This window comes from Rhamphochromis longiceps, linkage group LG1, assembly GCF_057381845.1.
Source record: "Rhamphochromis longiceps isolate RC_006_pf linkage group LG1, R_longiceps_female_GT1.1, whole genome shotgun sequence".
NCBI lineage: Eukaryota > Metazoa > Chordata > Actinopteri > Cichliformes > Cichlidae > Rhamphochromis > Rhamphochromis longiceps.
Window position 1 is genome coordinate 11,065,271 of NC_140557.1, and position 21,911 is coordinate 11,087,181.

Here is a 21,911-nt window from a genome sequence, read left to right on the forward strand (position 1 = left end):
TTTTTATCACACACCACTTTCACAAATAAGCATACACGCGCGCGCACACACACACACACACACACACACACACACACACACACACACACACACACACACACACACAATCTTTTTTGTCCCAGCCCACTCATTGCTCGTTAGCTGCATCAGGGTGGTTGTTTTTGCATTGCTGCCGTGACACAGCCTGGCTGCAGCTCGCCGTATCTGCTGAGAGTGCACCACTAAAAATACTCCACTTAACAAACTCTACTGATTACAGTTTGACTTTCTAACTGTCTCCTTCTCTCTCTCCTGTCTTTAATCAGCATGTAAACAAGCACAAGGTCATTTTCTTTCTTAAACGAAATAGGGGAGATAAGAGGAGCGTGGCGTAGTTAATCCTTTGGACACGCTGATGGAGGAGTTTGTCCTGGTGATGGTCGGGTATTAATTATGCAAGAATGATTCTCTTCTAGTGGTTGTTCTCTGATGACTCATCAGTTTATCTGTTTCGTCTTTTGCTTTATTTTATATGTTTATTTTCCATGTTCCTTGGCTGTCTTTCATCTGCTCCTCCAATTCCCTCCTGGAAATGTCAGTCGTTCAGTTCCCTAAGTCCTAAGGGCTGCTTCCAGATCGCCTATGTTTGAGTGTGTGTTTGTGTGTGCATGTGTGCGTGTGTCACTGTGTAAAGAGCCTTTTAAAATCAGTACAAGGCTTATACTTGTCCACGTGTGATTAACTGCAGTGTTTGATTACTCTGCCAGAGTGATTTGCTGAATTCAGCAACATCATGTTTTCTTTACCCCATGTTTTGTCTTTGAACAAATGCATGTAGATTGCCTGCCTGTTTTTGGCACATAAGGAGAAATTAAGGACAAGGCAGGATAACCAGGGAAAGCAAAGGAGAAAGGAAAGGATTTAAAGTAAAAGGCAGTCTGCTCCAACTCTAACTCCAAAAAGATTTTCAGCAAGATGAAACATCACGTTGTCTGAAACTAGAGTGAAATCTCTCGATGAACTTCTCAAACTAAAAACACGAGTTAATTAACTTTATCCACAGAATTCCTATTGACTTTTCAGTAAAATACATAAATAAAGAATCAGGCTCACATATTAATTTTTAGTTTGTTTTTGATTTCTTTCTTTCTAGCTGTTATTGCCAAACAGTCCGATCTTGATGCAACACAAACTTTGATGTTTAATTGGTTTAGAAGATGTCATATTCTAGCTTGCAGCTTAAGTAAGAGGCAGCGATCCAGTCTAAGTAAAAGACTAAAAGCATCATTTTTTGAGGTATGACAGCACCCAGGCCTCATTTCCATCCTTCTCCGCTATTTGTCAGACTTCTCCTCTTCCCCAGTGAAGCAGCAATGTTAACAATGCTGTCCCCACATTTACCAGTTCTGCCTCATTACAGCTAAAGAAGCGGATAAATTAGTGCAGGAGAGCATGCACGGCCGAGTCCAACTCCACCTGTCAGAGAGGGAAAGATAGTGAATGTGTCGAAATGGAGGAAGGGTGTGAAAAAACTGCTCAGCCTTCAGCACGTATTAAAACAAAATCTTCCCATTAAGGAAGACTCATCGCTCCAGAACCATTACCTGAGGTCTATGATTCAGTATTTTAGAAACTATATAGGGGAATCATATTTATGTCAATCATAGATTTCTATTACTAGACCTGTAATTTTCAGTCTGTCTATAGACAGTATAACATGAGTTCTATAACCTGTTTAATTTTAATCTACTGTTTTAGTATATGCATTTGTTAATAATGCATTTATCTCATGGATAATCGTGTTTCCACTCTGATTTAGAAGACTAGAATTATATTTCACAAATCTTGCTTTATTTTGGAGGAAACTTGGGAACTGCTTTCTTTCTGCTACTTTATACATAGACTCCTCTCTTGTTGCAAGAAGAACAAGAAGTTGCATTTTTTTCCAAGCTGAACAACCTGCGCCCTGACCTGTACTGCAATATACTGCGTGTTCAAGATCAAAAGGACAAATGGAGCTGGTTGTCGCCATCTTCTGAACACCAAACTCTCCTGCCCTGCAGCTTTTAAAAATCACTATCTCTCCTGCTCATCTGTCCAGTGCCTCTGGCTTACCATCTTTATGGGCTGGTTAAGGGCGCTCTTACAATCAACTATGTTTGTGCCCTGTCCACATTTGCCTGTAAAATAGCCAGGCATTCCACAATGTCCACCCGCTTGCCTGCCAGGATTAACATTTTGCACTCTCCAAGGTTGAAAATCCCATCAGATGAAACCAAATTAATTTTGCACAATATTCAGGGCCACCGGCCACATAATAGGTGACAATACCAAGTGCATCCCTCGATTGTGATTCTATTCACTCCCTAATCAGCAGGATGGCTGCGTATGGTGCAGCAGCGTAGTAAATGCTTTCATCCCAGGGGGATAAGAAAAACAATGGCCCTTTTTAATTTCTTTTCTAAAGCGGGCAGTAGAAAGAAAATGATATAGACGTAATATAGACGTGCGGAGGGCGGTGAAAGAGGCGAAGCAGCGCTACGGGAGGAAACTAGAGTCACAACTTCAACAGAGTGACTCTAGGAGCCTGTGGCGGGGACTAAGGACAATAACGGACTATAAAGCACCAACAACCGGTATGACGAACGCGGCCGTGACTCTGGCAGACGAGCTGAACACTTTCTATGCTCGCTTCGAGGCTGCAGCTAAGGTCTCCAACAATGCTAGTGTTAGCGGCGCTAACGGCTGCAGACAGGAAGATACTGCCAGCACCGGAAACGTGCTCGTCATCTCCGAGCATGAAGTAAGGAGAGCCTTCAAGAGAGTGAACACCAGGAAAGCAGCAGGACCAGACGGCATCCCAGGTCGTATCCTAAGAGACTGCGCATACCAGCTAGCTCCTGTGTTCACTGAGATATTCAACATCTCTTTATCTCAGTCGGTGATCCCCACATGCTTCAAAGAGTCCATCATTGTTCCTGTCCCGAAGAAACCCCACCCTGCTTCTCTCAATGACTATCGCCCTGTAGCCCTCACCTCAGTAGTGATGAAGTGCTTTGAACGCCTGGTCAGAGACTTCATCATTTCTTCACTACCAGACACACTGGACCCACTACAGTTCGCTTACCGTCCAAATCGTTCCACAGACGATGCCATCTCTCATCTCCTCCACACATCACTCACTCACTTGGACACTAGAAGGGGGAATTATGTTAAAATGCTCTTCATAGACTACAGCTCTGCATTTAACACCATAATTCCCTCCACACTCACCACCAAGCTGGAGCATCTGGGACTCAGCTCATCTATGTGTCAGTGGATCTCCAACTTCCTAACTGGCAGACCACAGGCAGTAAGGATGGGCGGACATGTCTCAGCCTCCACCACTCTCAGCACTGGAGCCCCCCAGGGGTGTGTTCTGAGCCCCCTGCTGTACTCTTTGTACACATATGACTGTGTGGCCACTACCAGCTCCACCACCATCATCAAGTTTGCTGACGACACCGTCGTGGTGGGCCTGATCTCTGATAACAACGAGACGGCCTACCTGAAGGAGATTAGGAATCTGGAGAACTGGTGCCAGAGGAACAACCTCCTTCTAAACGTCAGTAAGACAAAGGAGCTGATAGTGGACTTCAGCACTAAGCAGGAGAGGAACTACCAGACCCCCGTCATCAACGAGTGCCCAGTGGAGAGAGTGGACAGCTTCAAATACCTCGGAGTTCACATCACGCAGGACCTGTCATGGTCCTGTCACATCAACACCGTGGTGAAAAAGGCCCGACAGCGTCTCTACCACCTCAGACGCTTGAGAGACTTCCAACTGCCCTCCAAGGTGCTCAGGAACTTTTACTCGTGCACCATAGAGAGCATCCTGGCGGGAAACATCTTAACCTGGTTCGGGAACAGCACCATGCAGGACAGACGAGCTCTACAGAGGGTTGTGCGGTCAGCTGAGCGCACCATCCGCTCCGAGCTCCCTGACCTGCACTCAATCTACAGCAGGCGGTGCCGGACCAAGGCCAGGAAGATCGTGAAGGACCTCAGCCATCCCAACAACAGACTGTTCTCTCTGTTGAGGTCAGGAAAGCGATTCCGCTCCCTGAAGACCAACACAGAGAGACTGAGGAGGAGCTTCTTCCCGCAGGCGATACGGTCTCTCAATCACACCACCACACAGTACTGACCCACACATACAGTTCTTACACACACACTGGACTTTCTGGACTTTGGTTTTGCACAACACTGGTCACTATATTCTTCATTTCCGGTTAATACTTGTACAGCTGCTGTTATTGTGTATATATTTATTTATATTTAGATTTCTTCATACATTCTTATATAGTTCTATATTGTGTATTGTGTATTTTGTTGTACAGTTATTTTATTTTCAACTTTAATTTATATATTTATCTTTATCTTATTCTTCCCAGTTAAATTTACCCTTCATTCTAATTTGTGTTGTACAGTTATTTCATTTTTAACCTTAATTTATATTCTATTCCTTCCTAGTTAAATTTACCCTTTTTAATTTTTCATATTTATTTCCTATCTTATTCATAGCCTTTTCCTTTTTTGTTTTCTTTAGGTCACGAGCAGTTGTCCAAGCATTTCACTACATATCGTACTGTGTATGACTGTGTACGTGACAAATAAAATTTGAATTTGAATTTGAATTTGAATTTGAATTTAATTGATGATGAGGAGAGTAAGGGGAGCCTTAGCAGAAGACTCATGCAGAAGACTCACGTCCAGTGGCCAGACCTTTTTTTTTTATTTTGTGCTTTATAATGGTAACTGCTCAGGGGCACTGGAGGTTGACAAATCTGGCACAGAGGACAAATTGATCGGCAACAGAACACAATTTGTCCCATTAAAAGAATGGGTAAAGCCCTGTGTGGCCTGAGTAATTAGTTTAAACTGTAACATTTCAGTCCAGGAGTGGACCTGTTGGAAAGGGGCTCAGCGCGTCTGCTGATAAGACACTTTAACACTCCAAATATACACGCAACACACTACTGGAATATTCCTCATAAATCCATTACTACTGAATAATTTTTTGTTTTGTTTTCATAAATGACAATATGAGTATCCACATATGTGCATAACTTGTGTCTCTTGCTAAATTTCCTACTAACTTTCCAGTAAAAAGAAAAAAAAAAGTAGTAATAACAAAATTACAGGAAACGCATCTCTTTTTTTTCTTATGTTCAAACTCACTGCCCATGTAAGGTATGTGTGATTTTGTTAGGATGAAAAAAAATCCAGTTGCTCATTCTCAGCATGCACTGAGACTCAGACAGAGACATACGGCTAGTGTATGGTGGGCACGTCTGTGGTGTGACGTGGGGAGAGAGTGTGTCAAAAACACGGATGCGCTGATCCATGGCCCCATGGCGGTGTGCTTAGTGACACATAATACTGGTATTGCACAATCTGCTCCTGACCCATTTTTGTGTGACACATAACTTTTCATGCATAGAAGGAGAAAGAAATACAAGAAAATCAAGGATCTTTCTATCCACTTTGGCGGAAGTTGATACCTCAAAGCTTACCCTTTCATATTTGAAGTGAAACACTTCTGAATGAGTTTGTAACTGTTTTCATATCTTCTCCACTGTTGTGCTTGGTTGCCTTGTCAATACAGGAGGCTGATGCTGCTGGTACTTTCACTCAGAAACCAAGAAATGAGGATTCTTCAGCTGAAAATTGTAAGCAAATAACAAGTGCTATGTAGGGGTCCGACCCCACCGTCCCATAGTTAATACATATATATTCTACAAGTTCACATTGTTACGACTGTTGTTGTAATTATAATATGTAAATTTGAGTGTGCAGGTGCTCCTCCGTGATTGGTGCATCCAGGGTGGATGGATCGTACTGACTGACTAACGACCGGGAGGCAGCGCATAAGAAGACACAGTCAGGGACTGCCAGGTCATTCATCCTCGGCCCAACCCAACCAGCAGACCGTGTGTTTCACTATGTTGGTTTAATGTAGGAGCATGTAGGGGTGGTCCGCCGTTTTGTTTGATTAGTTTCCTCCTGTTTTTGTTAGGTAGGGAGGAAAGTAATTGTCGTTTGGTTTAGTTCTTTTGACTAGGTAAGTTGTATTTACTCCTGAGATAGGCTACTTTTTGTTTGTTGTTTTGGCCTTGGGTTCACCCCGAAGTTATAATTCGCTCCCTTCCTTTGTTTAAATTCACTCATTGTAAATAATTCCCTGTCACAAAGTATTCATTGTGTGACGTGCTGCTTGGGGTTGGACGGGGATGGATGACCCTTTATGTTGTGGTCTGGCCGCGCCTAGACGGGCCATAACAACATACAGTAAAGGGAAAACAGTAGTGAGTGTGATAGGAAAATGAATGGTGAAATGAACAAGAAACAGAGATATTTTTTTGCCTAGAAGTTTTTAATTGGCATTTGGGCTTCAGTCGCACCCAATTAGCAGGCTTGTTACATGTGAACACTAAGAGCTAATTGGCCTTATAGGTGAAAGGAGCACTGCCCTAAAAGGAGAGCACAAGGCTCACTTGAAAATTCATAGTTCCAGTAGGACTATGTTGGAAGGCTATTTGGCAAAAAGTTGTAAATAACACTCTGCTCCTGCAAGTATTATTTATACTTCCTTGCAGCCTTTATTGCCAGATGCATAACAAAGACAGAATCATGGCCGCTATAAGCTTTATGGGCAATCAGAGAAAAGTATTTGGTCATCAGCATTTTTTTCTGTAATCAACAATTCACCTGTCAACAAAAATTGCATTGATTTAAAAAAAAAAAAAAAAGAAAGTCTTGAACTATATTTTAACAGTGTAGAAATCTTCTAGGAGTCAATCAGATCTGAAGGGAAATATCCCAAATGTTGTTACCCTATTAAATGGCCGTTCTCAGTTGCATTAACTTCAATAGATATGACTAAGAGAAAGATGTCCAAATTACAAAGATGACCACTGGCCTTCTTTGTATAACTGCATGTAAAATTTACACAGGCATTGCCTACCCAAAGCCTCTAAAAGACTCACTAATAATCTGTTGTCCTAACTTACTGCCTCAAGTAGACGTGAAGAGAAAGGTTCTGTGTGACAAATTAAACTTAAACTGCTATCTTTTCCAAAGACTAACCAGACGATTTTGGTGACCAAACAAACCAAAGAAATAAAAACTGCAAAGCACTACAATTTGGCATCACCACCATAAGGTAATAACAGCCTGTTGAGACTGATGGTGGTGTAGGTGATCTCGTATAATTCATTGGCATAATAACAACTGATAACAAAGAATTAATGGGATAATAACACTGGACTTATGTAAACATAATCATTCACAGGAATAGCCTAACCGGTCTACATTCAGTACTATCCTGCCTTATACTGAGGAATATGCCGCATGTAAGTGCAAATACAACAGCACAATGAGCTCACCAAGGGCAAGAGACTCAATCTCTGATTACATTTACTATACAAACTGTAACAGCAGGATCTGTTGCACAGGACATCAAGAGCTCATTATGCTCTTTACATGCAATTAATCAAACAATATAAACAAAGATCCCTTTAGCCATAGATGACAGAGCCCGATTCCCCAGTGGCAACTGATGTACAGTGAACACTACAAAACTTTTTTTTTGAAAAATGTAAAAGTCATCGTTAATCTTAATGTGATAGTGGTGATACTATGCAATATAATCTGTTCCTCCTGCCTGTTCACACTGTTACCTATAATCTTCTCATGCTGAAAAATGCAAAGAATGTAGTGGCATGAAAATATCTGGACTTTTCTTGTAAAATAAAAGAAATATGTTGTGTGGTAAGATAACAGCGCATTTAGGACAAGTATGCATTTTGTTATCTTTGTAAATATCCATTACCCCTTTAAATTAATAAATGGGCTTTTAAGTTTACAACACGTGTTGGGAAAGCCAGCCAAGTCTATAGCGTCCACTGCAGCAATCGGCTATAATAAAACAGTTATTGATAATATTTACTCAGTCTTCTTCATGAATTATGCCTGCGACATTACCTAGTCAATGTTGTCTTTCTGTTTTCTTTTTCTTTCAGCTAATCATCCTTGAGCAAATCATAATGTAGCCAATAAAAGCAATAAAAGGAGAACTCAAGGACTCATTAAGAACTGGGAAGCTCTTGTGACCTGTGCGCTCTGTTCACTTGGGACTGTTCACAGGTTCACAGATGCAGATGCCTAAAAGACTCAAATTATGCTCACAATGTTCTGGCTTCATTTTTTAATATTGTTTTTTAGTTTGCTTGCTGATTTTGTTATTTGTGTGTTTTTCTAATCATGCAGAATTTTACAGAGAAGTATATTCACTTTTAGATCTAAATAAGGAAGCCAACCAAAGACTTGGCAATGCAGACTATACACTGCAAACTATACACATCTATAAAAATAGATTAACATAATTAATTAGGTTCATGGCTGTCAGGTCACATTTCAAAATAACAATGCAGTGGTTCCTCTTGCAAGTGTCATTTAACTAAATTATAAGCTTCAATATCTACACTATTTGTCCCATATCCATCCCTGTGAGATAGAGAGTAAATTGACTGGTTCTTATATAGTGCTTTTCTACTCTATTAGAGCACTCAAAGTGCTTTACAACTACAACAGCCATTCACCCATTCGCCCAAGCACTATTAATATAACATCCACAGTCACATTCTAATGGATTCGGGGTAACTCAGGGTTCAGTATTTTACTCAAAGACACTTTAACATGACATGCTGAGTAGTCTATCAAGCCTCCGATCAGCAGATGACCCTGAGTCACAGCTACCTTTTTTAAGCCACATGTCTCATATGAACAAATTTACATTTGGTTACCTGACAGTAACATAGCCACTGCTGAAATGAGCAATCATGGCTGTAGCACTGTGGTGAGACGCCACTAAAATGGCAGCATTATACAACTGGGCATCTCAAACCATCAGGCCATGACAGTGACAATGAGGCTTGTCCAGAAGTGTCACCTCTCCCAGCCTCTGTCTGTCTTTGTTTCTCTTGCATTATTATTTCCACCATTGTCTCTTTCCCTATATCTCTCTCACTTTATGTGTCTCATACACACATGGGCACACACACACACATGCACAGAGAGAGAGAGGCAAAGACAGGGAGAAAGAGAGCGAGAGAGAGGAAAAGACAGAACGTCTTTATTAGTCCTCTGTATGCAGTCTGTGCTCAGCCTGAGATTGCAGGACTGACCCCTCACTGTGAGCTGCACAGGGGAAATGTTTACTCAAACCCCAAAGAACATGCCATTAACCTCTTTCTAGATAGAAGACAAACAATAATGTCCCTCCATGAGGGCAATAAAGACAGAACACCTATCCAGGACCATCATGACAATCATCTCATTATGAAGCTGCGGGAGGTGGTAAGGAGCCAGGGAGCCCGGTCTCCCAGGGATACTTTCTCTACAGTATACCAGTGTGTCTAACATTCAGTAAGGTATTTATGATATGCAGTCAAGCGCAAACAAATTGTTAACCCAACAGAGTTAAACCATTGCAAGCCTGACCCAAATGCTACAACTACTGCTTCCCCCCAACTTGATAAACCATTCATTTTGCTTACTTTCTTCCACCTTTCCTTATTGTGTCATCTCCTATAGTGTCTCTTTACCTCTTTTTCTCCCTAGAGATTGAGACGACAATCCTTGGGCTCTGATTAAAGCCCCAACCTGGGAGGACATTTTAGTGTTGAAAGTAAATGAGGGGGGGGGGAGTCTTCTTCTTAGGAACACGCAAGCATAATTCAGTCACACCTTGATATGTGTGAGTCAAAGTCCCCTTGCACGCATCAAATAAAGAAAGACACCACAAGCTCACACTCATCCCAGATTGAGGGTCTCCTCCTGGGTAGGCTTAAGAGCCCACTACTGGGTACCGTTTACCTGTGTCGTTTGAAGAGCCCATTATTTTAATTGAAAAAGTTACCTGCCCGCCAAAGGCAAACAGTGAAAAAAAAATGTGAGGAGAATTAAAACAAAAACACCAGATGGTGATATACATGATAAAAATGATTGTTTATACTTACTGTTTGATTATATGTGATAATGAGAGTGGGATTCCTCAAGGCAATTATTGTCTGTGGCAGCCATATTGTGAGAGGACAAGAGAAGGACGGCACGGGCTGGTATGAAGAAGCGCTTATCAAATATCTCCGGCGGGGTGATTAGTGTAATAAGACACTGCAAGGTGAGATAGGCCACTCACACTCTTTTAGTATGTCTGTGCAAGTTTGCGTGTGTAATTAAGCGAAAAAGAATGGGTGTTAGAATGAGCAAGAAACAGAGCCTAAGAGGGAGTCTGAGAAAGTATGAGCGACTCCCTTCATCTGTTTTCCATATCTGCGTGTGTCTCTGTGTCTTAATGTATACCCTGTCCCCATGTGCCTTACTCTGGTGGTGTGTGTGTGTGATATAATTCCTATGTTAATGCAGGTTCCCATGCCAGGCTGGCTGCCCCAAGGGCTATAGCCTATGACAGAGGGCAGATTGGGGGCACTTACCCCTGGCAGAGTCTTCTGTTCATGGAGGGCGCTCTGGGCCTTCAGTGCTGACTCTCTGGCACAGTATGTTAGAAAGGCACATCCTGCAGTATCAGGAGACAGGAGAAAGAAAAGCTTATTACACACCACTGTTAATGTTTAATGAAAGGAAGGGGGGAATTACAGTAACAGAGAGTTTTCAGATTTAAAGTGCACATGTAATTGCAAGTTATGTTTTTTATTGTACTTAACTGTCTTGAGAGATCAAAACACAAACTAAAAGCTAAAATCATATGTCATTGTGGTGATTTAAACTTTTTGTGCATGTCAAACATTTGATTATATTGCTATATATTACATTAAATAATATTCAAATATGATTAAATGCATAAACTACAAAAGAAATCCATCTCATTCATCACTTAAAACACCCTAGAAGAGATTGGTAACACATTTGTCTGTAGAGACCCAGTTTCATTCTTTTGCTCTTTTACAAATGTGCTGGTTCAGTACCCAACCAGTAACAGCTTCCAGAGTGTGAGGGTTCAACTGAAAATAACATAGTGACCAGGTTATATCACCGACTTTGTCACTCTCTTTTCTCTCTTTGTCTGTGATATGGATGAACCAAAGCTGGAGTTTGATGAGTTTGTTTCACTAAGGGTGGAGTTGAGGTAGACACACAAGTACAGCAGAGAGCCAAGAGAGGACAAAATTGAGCGAGCACTTCAGCTGTATGCAAACAAAATCTGGAGAGTCACCTTTCCTTGATTCTCTTCTTTGTTCTTGTGAATACTTTTCAAAGTTTTCACTGTTGACTTTACAAATAGGAATGACAATTGTTTCATAGTACAGTACACCTCTGAAAGGAGAACACTTGACTTGTATAAAGTCATTCAAGGTGAGCAGAAAAAATGCTTTGCATACAAAAGTGAACAGAGATTTGTTACAAAATGTAACTTAAATACAGATCAGCTTTTAATTGGATAACTCAACTGTAGTCACGTTGTGAACAGGTGACACCAGCGTAGCGCCTAAGTTTCAGTGTGTAAATGTTACAAATAATTAAAAAATTCGCAGGAGTAGTTTCATTGAATATATGGCAAAAATATGACACCTAATATAAGACTTACCGTGTTATTATATTAAAATAGAATTCATATATCCTGACAGTTAAAATGTAGCACTCTAAATTAAGCAGTTCTATATCCTTGGACTCATTAAATGCTGAGAAGATTAAAACTTTACTTTTTTATGTGACAACCCCTTTGGATTAGATTTAGTGAACTTATGTCATCAATGTTTATGTCAATAGAATGTCTGCCACGTGGCTTGTGTTTTTTAGTGTTTTCATCTAATTCATCCATTATTGCCCCATTTTAATTATGACAAAGTACACAGGACTAAGCAAAACAAAACGGCAACATTGTTAATGTGCATGTGTAATGTGCAAAGTAAAAAAAACCAATTGCATAGAAGTAATGCTTTCTAATAGTAAATGACCACTTTCATAGCTACTGAAGCCCACAACAGAGTCCGTACATTTAAGGTGACAAGTGATTATAAAACTCTGACAATGAGCTGGAACTGTAACACATATTTGTGGATACTTTTGAGTCAGAAAATTCAGGAAAACAATATAAATAAATAGTAACTAGTAAGTAAGTCTCCTAAAAAATGTGACAGCTTTCATTAAAGGGTAAGTTGTTGCTCTGTTACGCGCTTGGCAGAGCTGACAATGGGTGACCCCCGTTCAGAAGAGGTTTTGCACTGTGCAGCATAATTTCTCATTACTACATGTCACACCTACTGCCAAGGATCCCCATGGGAGAAGACACACACATACACTCACACACACACCTACACATACAGATGATACCCGGCATGCCTAGCACCCATCATCCCCAAAAGCCAGAAACACACTCTGGCACCCAGCCAAGAGAGCTCCCTTTCACGACAACCTTCACCCACCTCCACAACTAGGTGGTTACTCAAGAGGAAAAATCACCTAAACGACACTGATGAAACAGCATGCCACACAGCAAAGCAGAAAAGTTTGGGAGCCTGGGGAAACACTCTTCACCCTTTATGGCATTACAAAACTGTGGAACATGAGTTGAGGACTCCTGGGGGGAACGTCCTGGCAAAGGCTTATGGGACTTGCAGGCTCGTGCTGATATTCTTCTATCGGTGCCATGCCATCTTTGACGTAGTTTTTAGTGCACATTTTTTCAGGAGAATGGCATAATTTTTATCTTGATGTTATATCCCCACAAATCAGTGAATCAGTGATGCAGCTGTAAAAATCTATAACTAAGGTCTTTTAATGTCAACATTTTAACAGACATTTAATTTACTTATTGTTTAGCTTTGTGTGAAATAGCTTAACTCCACACTTCAGCATATGTTAATAACTAAGTAAATGTATACACGTGCTGTTATTAAATGCAATTTAATAGAAATGACTTTGTTATACTTTGGTTCCCAAAAAGTTCCCAAAAAGCTGATTCTGTTCATCTGGAAGTAGCGTTTTTAGTGGGAGGAACATTTTTGTCACTCATCCAAGTGGCTTCTTCAGTTTTGTACTTTGGTTGGTTTTTGTTATAAGATAGTATAGAAATCATTACAGTTTCTGGAAAATGTTTTTGGTTTACGTCACAACATTTATTTTGCAAAATATCTCTATAACACAGCATTGTTCTCTTCATGTCTTTATTATCTTTTATAATGATTATAATAAATTCATATATTAATTAAGGTGCAATATCAGAATGCTAACACTGATTACATTAATATTAAATGTCTACACGTTAATGTATCAGTGCATTAATATTGATCATATATTATTGAGTATCATTTGAGGCTTTCCCGCAGTATTAATACTTAATAAATATTACATAATATATATGGAAAAATAATGCATTTAAATCTAAATAACAATCATATTAATGCTATTGTTTAAGTAATTGTGTACTTATATTATATTGTTGTTGCTTTACTGAAATAAAATTTAAAATGTGGAACTTTACTAGTACACCTGTAGTAATTAGGGGTGCAACAATACACAAAATTCACGGTTCGGTTCGATACTTTGGTGTCACGGTTCAATATTTTTTCGATACAAAAAAATGTTCATGCCTTTTTAATTTATCATTTATTAAAATTATAAATATATATTTTAACTCAAAAGTACAGTTTTTAAATTTAATGTTGCTGAAACAACAAAATAAAAAAAATAAATCTATCTGATTGAGAAATCACTCAAAGAGAAATGGCTCTTTCCAAAATAAAAGCTATACTATACGCTTTTTCTGGGGTATACTCTCAGCAGCATATTAAACATATCAGGTCCCCATAAGGAGAATCATGTGCTAACAGCTGTCTAAATGACTCAGGTAGAGTTTGTCGCATGCGTGCTTGTTGTTTTTGTCTGCTTCCACTTGTCTTTGCACTAGGATGATGTCAGCGTGAATGTGCAGTCATATTCGTTGTGTTCCCACTAGTGCTGTCAGCGTAAATCTCGTTAAAATGACATTAACGCCATAACGTGGCAAATCTCCGATGGCCCCGTGCTTGGGGCTGGACAGCGTCAACACAAGCTAACTGCGCTAACGCACTAGTTCCCACAAATTGAGCATTGCGTTGCACATCCGACACACTGTTTTACTTTTGTCCATGATGCGCTTACCTTCAGGGTCATACTTCACATGAAAACCAAGATAGTTCCAAACGCCAGATCTGAATGAGGGTGGGGGAGGTTCAATTTTGGGTTGCGTTGAGGCATTTGCCATGTTGCAACGAGCTTAGCTTCTGTCTTGCTAGCTTGCGCTGCGCTCAGTGGATCTGCACTCCACAGTGCAGCCTAGGCGGAATAGTCGAACGCAGATCCACTGAGCGCTCAACACAGACAGCATTGTCAGAAGAAAAGTTGATAAAATAAATAAAAAATGTTGTATTGTTCGATACATATGCGTACCGAACCGAAACCACTGTATCGAACCGTTGCACCCTAGTAGTAATGCTACTTTGTCATGCAGGTACCCTTAGAAAAAAATGCATTTGATACTGTTAGTTTAAATAACATATTAAAGTGGGCTTCTTATGCAGTGTAGCCTTTAATATCCATTCAAAATATGTATCTGTCTCAGATTCCTGACAGCTGTTGAATATCTGCAAGACTTTGGGAAAGCTTTATACCCAACAATGTTGGCTCAGGGAACATCTGTAGCCCAAAGGATTCACTGAGTGGGAAATCCAGTTGTGGAACAGATGAGCATTCTGCTTGGAGAACATGAATGACGGAGAGGAGGTAACAATGATCCAACAGCTGGTAGCAGGTTAGGCCTGTCATCTTAAAAATCTAAAGTAGGTAATTGGCATGGGATTACATATAAATATCACCGCCCGTTGGTATTATATTCAATGATGTAAAATGACTTGAAAAACAAATGACTTTTACTGAATATGCAGCAGAAGGTGCAAATTTATTACATATATACAAAATATTACAAAAAAACATCACATTTACACCAAATGAATACATGTTGTTTTGAATTATGTAAGAAAACAGAGCAAGGTTTAAGGATTTGGCAGTATACTACATGTTATTAAAAAACAGATAAAGCACAATTGCTCTGTGCATCATGTTGGGGTTTTTTTTGTTGTCATGTTTAAGATGTTTCTGTTTTATCAAGTACATCCACTAACATTTAAATTAACACATTAGAAGTTTGACTTAACTAAATAATGACCAGCAATTAGGAAAATGCAGTAACTTACTGGGATTTAATGTGAAAAAGAAGATGAGAACATGTACAATGTTCAAAGATTAAGGGTAAGCACTGGCGATGGTTCAGCAAAAGAACTTGTGACTTTCTGTGATGAGCAGGTTAAGTGGGGTGAAAATAATAGTTGGGTAATCAAACACAATTTACCACACTACATTTTCAGTTAGGGACAAAAGTTCAACCGATTGTATTTAAGGCAAATGGAAAAGTAAACCCTGAAAAGTGGTTCAAAGAGAAAGCAGAGAATATGAAATGAGTCTTTTCTTTTGCAAGGCACGTTTTAGGTAATTACTTAAAGAACTTTTCCCCCTGTAATGCTTTTTTCTAACAATTTGTTTTAAAATGGAAATTAGTATGTGTGAACAACTGCATGCATTGAGGCATAAGAGTGAATTGTGATTTTTTTTTTAAGGCATCAGGCACCTGTAATTGAAATAACTCCAGAACAAATTTGTATAAATTTTCAATTCATTAGCTGTGAATTTATGAATCATCAGCAATTTGCTCCTCACATATGTCTCATCCAGCAATAATCATTAAACTGGAAAAAGAATGCAAATTAATTCCCAACAAGATCTCGGTGCAAAGAAATAAAATAAAATAATATAGTGAAACAACTGAATCCTGCCGAATGTGACAGCCTGACCCTCTGGTGAGTACTGAGACAAAGATGATGTGAGGATTCATCCACTTCCTGCGTCTGTGTTAAACATACTGTTACCTGGAGAGCATTTTTCCATCTTTCCGTTGTTCCATCCATCTACATTCAGAGCTGGCTCTTCAGAGCCGTTAGCTGTCTGGTTCACACACAGCCCCTTTTCTAATGATCAAAGAGGTCATCTGTAGACTTAAGCTTTACCTGTCACTCAGCTTACACAAACTGTCTATCACTGTCCAACACTTGCTCTACAACACTCCTACTATAGATAAAATCCCATACGTGTATGGCTCTGTAGCTCAGTGGCCATTACTAGAAGTCTGAAGGACTTAATTGACACAAAGCCACCAATCTGTCTCTGAGCTGAAAAGGATTTCTTGAACTCCAGGAGTATTGTGCAATTAGATATTACTGCCCCACTGTAGTTTACTTTTGGTTATTTCAACGCCTAAAAAGCTTTTTTATGTCAATTTGGCAGGCTATTTATAGCCAATTTCACTGCATGGACCTACCGAGGAGAGGAAAATGGATGAGGATATTTAACAACTCTTTGTATCTCTTCTTCCTGGCTGTGTGGTGCACCTCAGAGTCTCTCCTCTCAGCATCAGAGACGGATTGATAAATAACGCTACTCAAGCAAAAGATTTGCCCCCCACTAACATTCAGCATGTCTGAACAATGCATGCATTCTGGCACTGACACTAAGTATTATGGTAATGTAGTGCTCAGCGAAATGATGGATGTTAAACAGCACGACCTGGCTGCACTACACACTGGCGATCACCATGCCCGCAAATAGTGTCAAGTCATCCCACGCACTGTATACAGCTCCCTGACGACACACAAACTATCAAATCGGCATTAAAGGCAACAGTCTCTAGCAGCTATAAGGCTGGATATAATTATCTGTTAAGAGATGAAAAAAAATGTTCTCTGAACAGACTAACCATTCGGTTACACTCCTCTACCCAACTGTACAGGAAATCACAAAACAGAAAATTACCAGGATATTTAAGTCCCTGGAGATGCCCTAAACGCTCAAAGTAAGAAAGCACATAACATCTGTTCAAATTGTTGCAGTGCAATCCACATGAATTAGTCATGAGCTAATCTGACATATTTTGATCAGTTCTTAAATCCATAATTATGGTGCAATTTTTTTGTCATAGGCCTCGAGCTGTGAAAAAAGGCAGTGCTGCAAATCATCCATTAGGCATGTTTTACTGATTGACGCCAACAGTTATATGCATCATATATCTGTAACAAGTCAAATCTTTCTCACCCACGAATTAGACATGAAGAGGAATTTCAAACTAAAAGTCAAATTAAATGTATTGCATATTGCAAAAATAATAATAATGTTTTCAGGTATCATGGAGGCAGAGTTTTTATAACATCCTCTGGTTCTCTGATACCGTGCTGTGAAAAATGTTTATGTTGTGGGGAAAAAAGAAAGTTGATTGAATTTCTGATGATGTTACAATATTGAGAGCCTTCCGGGCCTCTGACATAAAAGACTGCCAATATACATTGGCATGTTGTGCATTGTTGTGAACGAAGCCTGTAAGCTGCTTTATAAACCCCTGTGTAATATGCACGCAGCTGCCTTATTAGGCACAAGTAGGTGTTGCTTCAGCTTTATAATACTTCTTGCACTTTAAGTTTGTTGTTGTTAAACTGTATTTAATTCAATAAAAAAGGTGTTTGTTTGTTTTGTTTTAATTTAGCTTAGCTGCACAGATTGAAACAGGGTCAAAATAATATCAACATGTCTCCACATTAAATAAATAAAGGAATTGTTGAATTATTAAATTAAATGCAATGCCCCAACTGCAGTCTTCAAAATGAACACAAAAAAATTGAATATTGAAACTGTTGCATGAGTATTGTATTATGTCACATTAGCCTAAGCTCGATGTTCTCTAAAGTGGTAACTGAGTGCATATACTGTGCACTAAAGATTACAGCAAAATATTATATTGTATAGAGCCAAGTAAATGACTCAAGCTACAGCGTTGACAATGGTTACACAGCAACAACACTTATCTATATTGATTAATACCATTTATATCAGCAGACAATCAACAGGCATAAATAAAACTATCTATTGTGGACTGTAGTAGATAAAGATTACCTCAGGGATTTCTACTGGACAGCAGTGAGTCTGGGATTCATGTGAGTCTAACATCTACCAATTATTTCTCAAATGACATCCCAGATGAGTCCATACTTGTAAAACTTACATACTAGACGTATTTTGGCCAGTCAGTGTTTTGGACAAATACGTTATATTACAGAATTTGCACTGCTAGACCACCAAACTGCATTGCACTGTTTAGAGACCTTCATTATTAAACCTGCATTTATTTATTTAGTTACTTATTTATCCGACACTGTCAGCAGTGAAAAACAAACCTGCAGGATAAGACATATTATTTGACTTTAAGTTGATTTGAGACTCTTGGTATCACTTGATAACAGTTTTGTTGGTTTGTTTGTTTTGTTTTGTTCATAGATCTATCCAGCAGACTAAGAGCGTTAGCTTTCATTTGATCTTATTTTTCTCTGAGCCTGATAAATGGGAACTTATTTGCGTTGCATTTTCAAAATGATTCTACTTTTAAAAAAAAACTTAAAAAAACAAACAAACTGCCCACTTCAGTCAAAATCAACATGAGGACAACAGCAACAGTGAAGCAAAACAGTAAATTTGAAACCGCCCCAAAAATAAAAGAGTCAATCCTAAAATCTTTTACAGGGATCCACAGAGCTGTAGAATAAGGTGATTATTTTTTGTGCATGTATTACTCCTTGCATGACTCCTAACTTGTTTTAAATGTTTTAAATACAGAAAAGATCAACTAGACATACTGTACAACAGTACATATAAAATATATAATAACAATGTGATGGTGTTTGGATCAATCGCATGTCACCTTTTATTTTGGCAGGTAAAAAATGGAATAATTGCAGTAAAACTGTTTTTCTTTCTTTCTATAATTTTAATTTCAAATTCTTTTTTTGTTGTTGTTGTTGTTTTGTTTGTTTTTTTTTACCTATTTTTTTATTTGATACATAACAATTAATTTATAATTCAATTCATTTAAAACATGGAACTTAATTAATGACAGACTTAAGTTAAACATGTCTTGTTCACTGTGTTGTTTATAGGACACTTTGTCTTGGAAAACCTGTAGCCCTTCTTTCAAAGTTAAGTAATTCATTTTACCTTCGGTTCCCCTACAAAAGCTTCCAGTGTCAGAATGATCAGTCTGTTTGTAGTTTACTCTTTTCTCCTTGAGTGACACAGCTGATTTTACACTATATCTACTTTGTTTTGTTAATGTCACTAATCCCATTTTCTCACTCTTGTACTTTCTTGCTTCAGTCTAGAGATGTCACACATTGGCACAGCAGGGCACATGAGCATGGTTTAGATGAGTGGCCAATAAGAAAAACTCATCCATATAATGCATTGGTAAAATCTTATTAAAAGTGCACGCCTGTGCTCCCAAAGTGACTTTGAATGTCACGCGGGATGAAGTGGGCATAATGCGAACATCAGAGTGGCCTTGGTGGAGGATGATTTGAACAGGCATACAGCTTTGGAACAGGATTATCCTTCCCGAGGCAACTATCCTCCAGAGTGTTGACATTCAGGGATGGTTGAGGACAGGCGTAAACAACACGGATATCAGAAATATTGTTTTAATCGATCATCAGGCTCCAAAGAGGAAAACCAGAAAGACAAGAAGCAGGTTGAACACCAGCAGCTGATGGCTGGAGAAACAGGTGGTGCATGGAGATCCTCAGGGCTGCACACACAAGAAAGTAATGGTGAGCCTTCGCTCATTTCTCCCACTAGAGCGCCTGACCAGTCTAATCAATAAGATCATGAACTACTGCCACTGAATTACATATCATACATAATTTTCCCGCCTGGTGAATTATTTTTTGAGAGTGAATTGCATGTGAATTCAGCACCAGTGGTGAATATGTGAATGTGTGTTATTTGCCTGTGTGCTGTCTCAGTGCAAGTGTCTGTCTGTGTGCACACGTGCATGTGTGTGCGTGTGTGTGTATGAGAAAGAGAGCAAAAGAGATAATTAAAGCATAATCCAAAACTATATGTATGTATATAAATTGTTTCTCAATACAGTGCTCTTTAACTTAAACTGATTTCTGGTTATATTTATATAAGTAATAATAATCCTACCAAATAAACTTAATAAGTACGTAATATGAATAATAATAACAATAATAGTAATAGTAGTAGCAGTAGTGCAAGTAGTCTCACAATAAAGATAAAAAGTTATACATTTTTATTGTAGCTTCTTAAATAGATTACTAACTGAGAAAATAATGTATAATAAAAGACTTTAAATATATGATAATGATCAAAATTTTAATTTTAATAAAATGTTTTGAAATTGTTGCGATCACATTAAGTTAATGACAAAATTTTATAGCAACAGTACAGGAAGGAATAAGTTGAACAAGACTTAAACTTTGAATTGTGGACTTAAAAAAGAAGAAAAAATAATTTAAGCTTGTCTAGAAATACAAAGCCGAATTGCACACTGGCATTCATTACTATCACTGTAATTAGAACCGATCGATCCGTGATTATCCGTTACGTGTCTGACTAATTACTAAGTGTACACAGATCCCGCTCCTTTTGGACAATAAGGGTTCGGGGGTGAAAAGAGCAAGCGAGAATGCAATGTGTGCTGGAGCCGAGCCTCTACTATCATCCTGCTTTGTACTTCCTGACTGCAACCCGCCCACGGAGCCCCGTTACAATACAGCTGCCATGTAAGTAGTATTTTCCACAGCTAATGACGTCCGAAAAGTAGAAAACATATCAGCCCGCTGAAAGGTCAAAGCAGCTTGTCAGCACCACGTTAATCGCCGATTTTGATTGTCTGATAATGGCTTACATTTTCAGCTCCCCGGAAAGTATTTACTTCTCGCTGATAATATACAGCAAATGTGATGGATTTTTTAAAATGGAATTTATGCGCCTGCACAGCTGCCTGTCCCGTGTCCCGCCCCCTTAACTGGCCTTAACGGGGATGCTGAGCACATGATAGTAAATGTAAACACACAAAGGCATTTTCAGCTGTAGTATTCACGTGGATTGTCTGGTGGCGGTAACAATTAACCCTGCACTTCCAAGCCGTTCACTTCCACGTGTTCCCCCTCTCACGCCTCAGACGTAGTTGTGTGTGTGCCTCTGCGTGTGCGTGTGTGCGTTCGAAGCCACTACGGGGCTCCCACACTGTCCCAAACATCTGCAAATTAGCACACTTTTCATGCCCTCTGCCCCAGAACTGAGCCGGGACGTTCTTTGTCACTACTTTGCGTAAACCTTTTCTCAATCCCTAAAGCACCATAAAAGTAGTCAAAACAACCAACCTTTATGCATTCCCGTAAACCTGTCTTTCAGAACAGTGAGTTCGTATATCTTTCCGAATTCCTCAAACAGGGGTTTCAGGTCTTTTTCCTCCAGGTTTCTGGGAATCTGCCCGATGAAAAGCTTGATGGCGTCGTGGTCCTTCATTGGAATGGTGTTCTGGCCGATGGTAAGCCCGTTCATCCTGCCGGCGCTGTTCGTGGTGCTGAATCCATTCTCTTGCTGCACTCCGTTTGCAGTGACTGTAGCCATCTTTCCTCAATGGGCCGGCGGGCTGCTCTCTCTCTCTCTCTCTCTCTCTCGCTCTCTCTCTCTCGCCTCTGTGTAGTCAACTGCACATTGCACACTCCCCCCCTCCGTTATATCTTCCTGTCTCCCCACTCCTCCTCCGGTTCTCCCTCCCTACCCTCTCCTGTCCTTCCTTTACAGGCTAAGCCGCTTTGTTTGGAATCAGTGTTATTTATTTATTTATTTATTTATTTTTCTTATTCTTTATGAGTTTTTATTTTTTCCGCCCCCCCCCCCCCCTCCCCACACACACACTCACACTCCATCAC

At 39.5% G+C, this 21,911-nt stretch overlaps 1 protein-coding gene across 7 annotated transcripts in view; it reads right to left on the bottom strand.

Moving 5' to 3' along the window:
* celf6 (CUGBP Elav-like family member 6) overlaps positions 1 to 21,626 on the bottom strand; it is a 153,475-nt gene extending 131,849 nt beyond the window's left edge. For all 7 annotated transcript variants that reach the window (XM_085429230.1, XM_085429068.1, XM_085429082.1 and 4 more), the window contains exons 1-2: positions 21,357 to 21,626; positions 10,515 to 10,597 (exon numbers count right to left, since the gene is read on the bottom strand). In XM_085429230.1, coding sequence (XP_085285356.1) covers positions 10,515 to 10,597; positions 21,357 to 21,606 — 333 coding nt within the window. In that variant the 5' untranslated portion in view covers positions 21,607 to 21,626. The remainder of the gene's footprint in view (positions 1 to 10,514; positions 10,598 to 21,356) is intronic.
* Between the last annotated feature and the right edge of the window lie 285 nt (positions 21,627 to 21,911).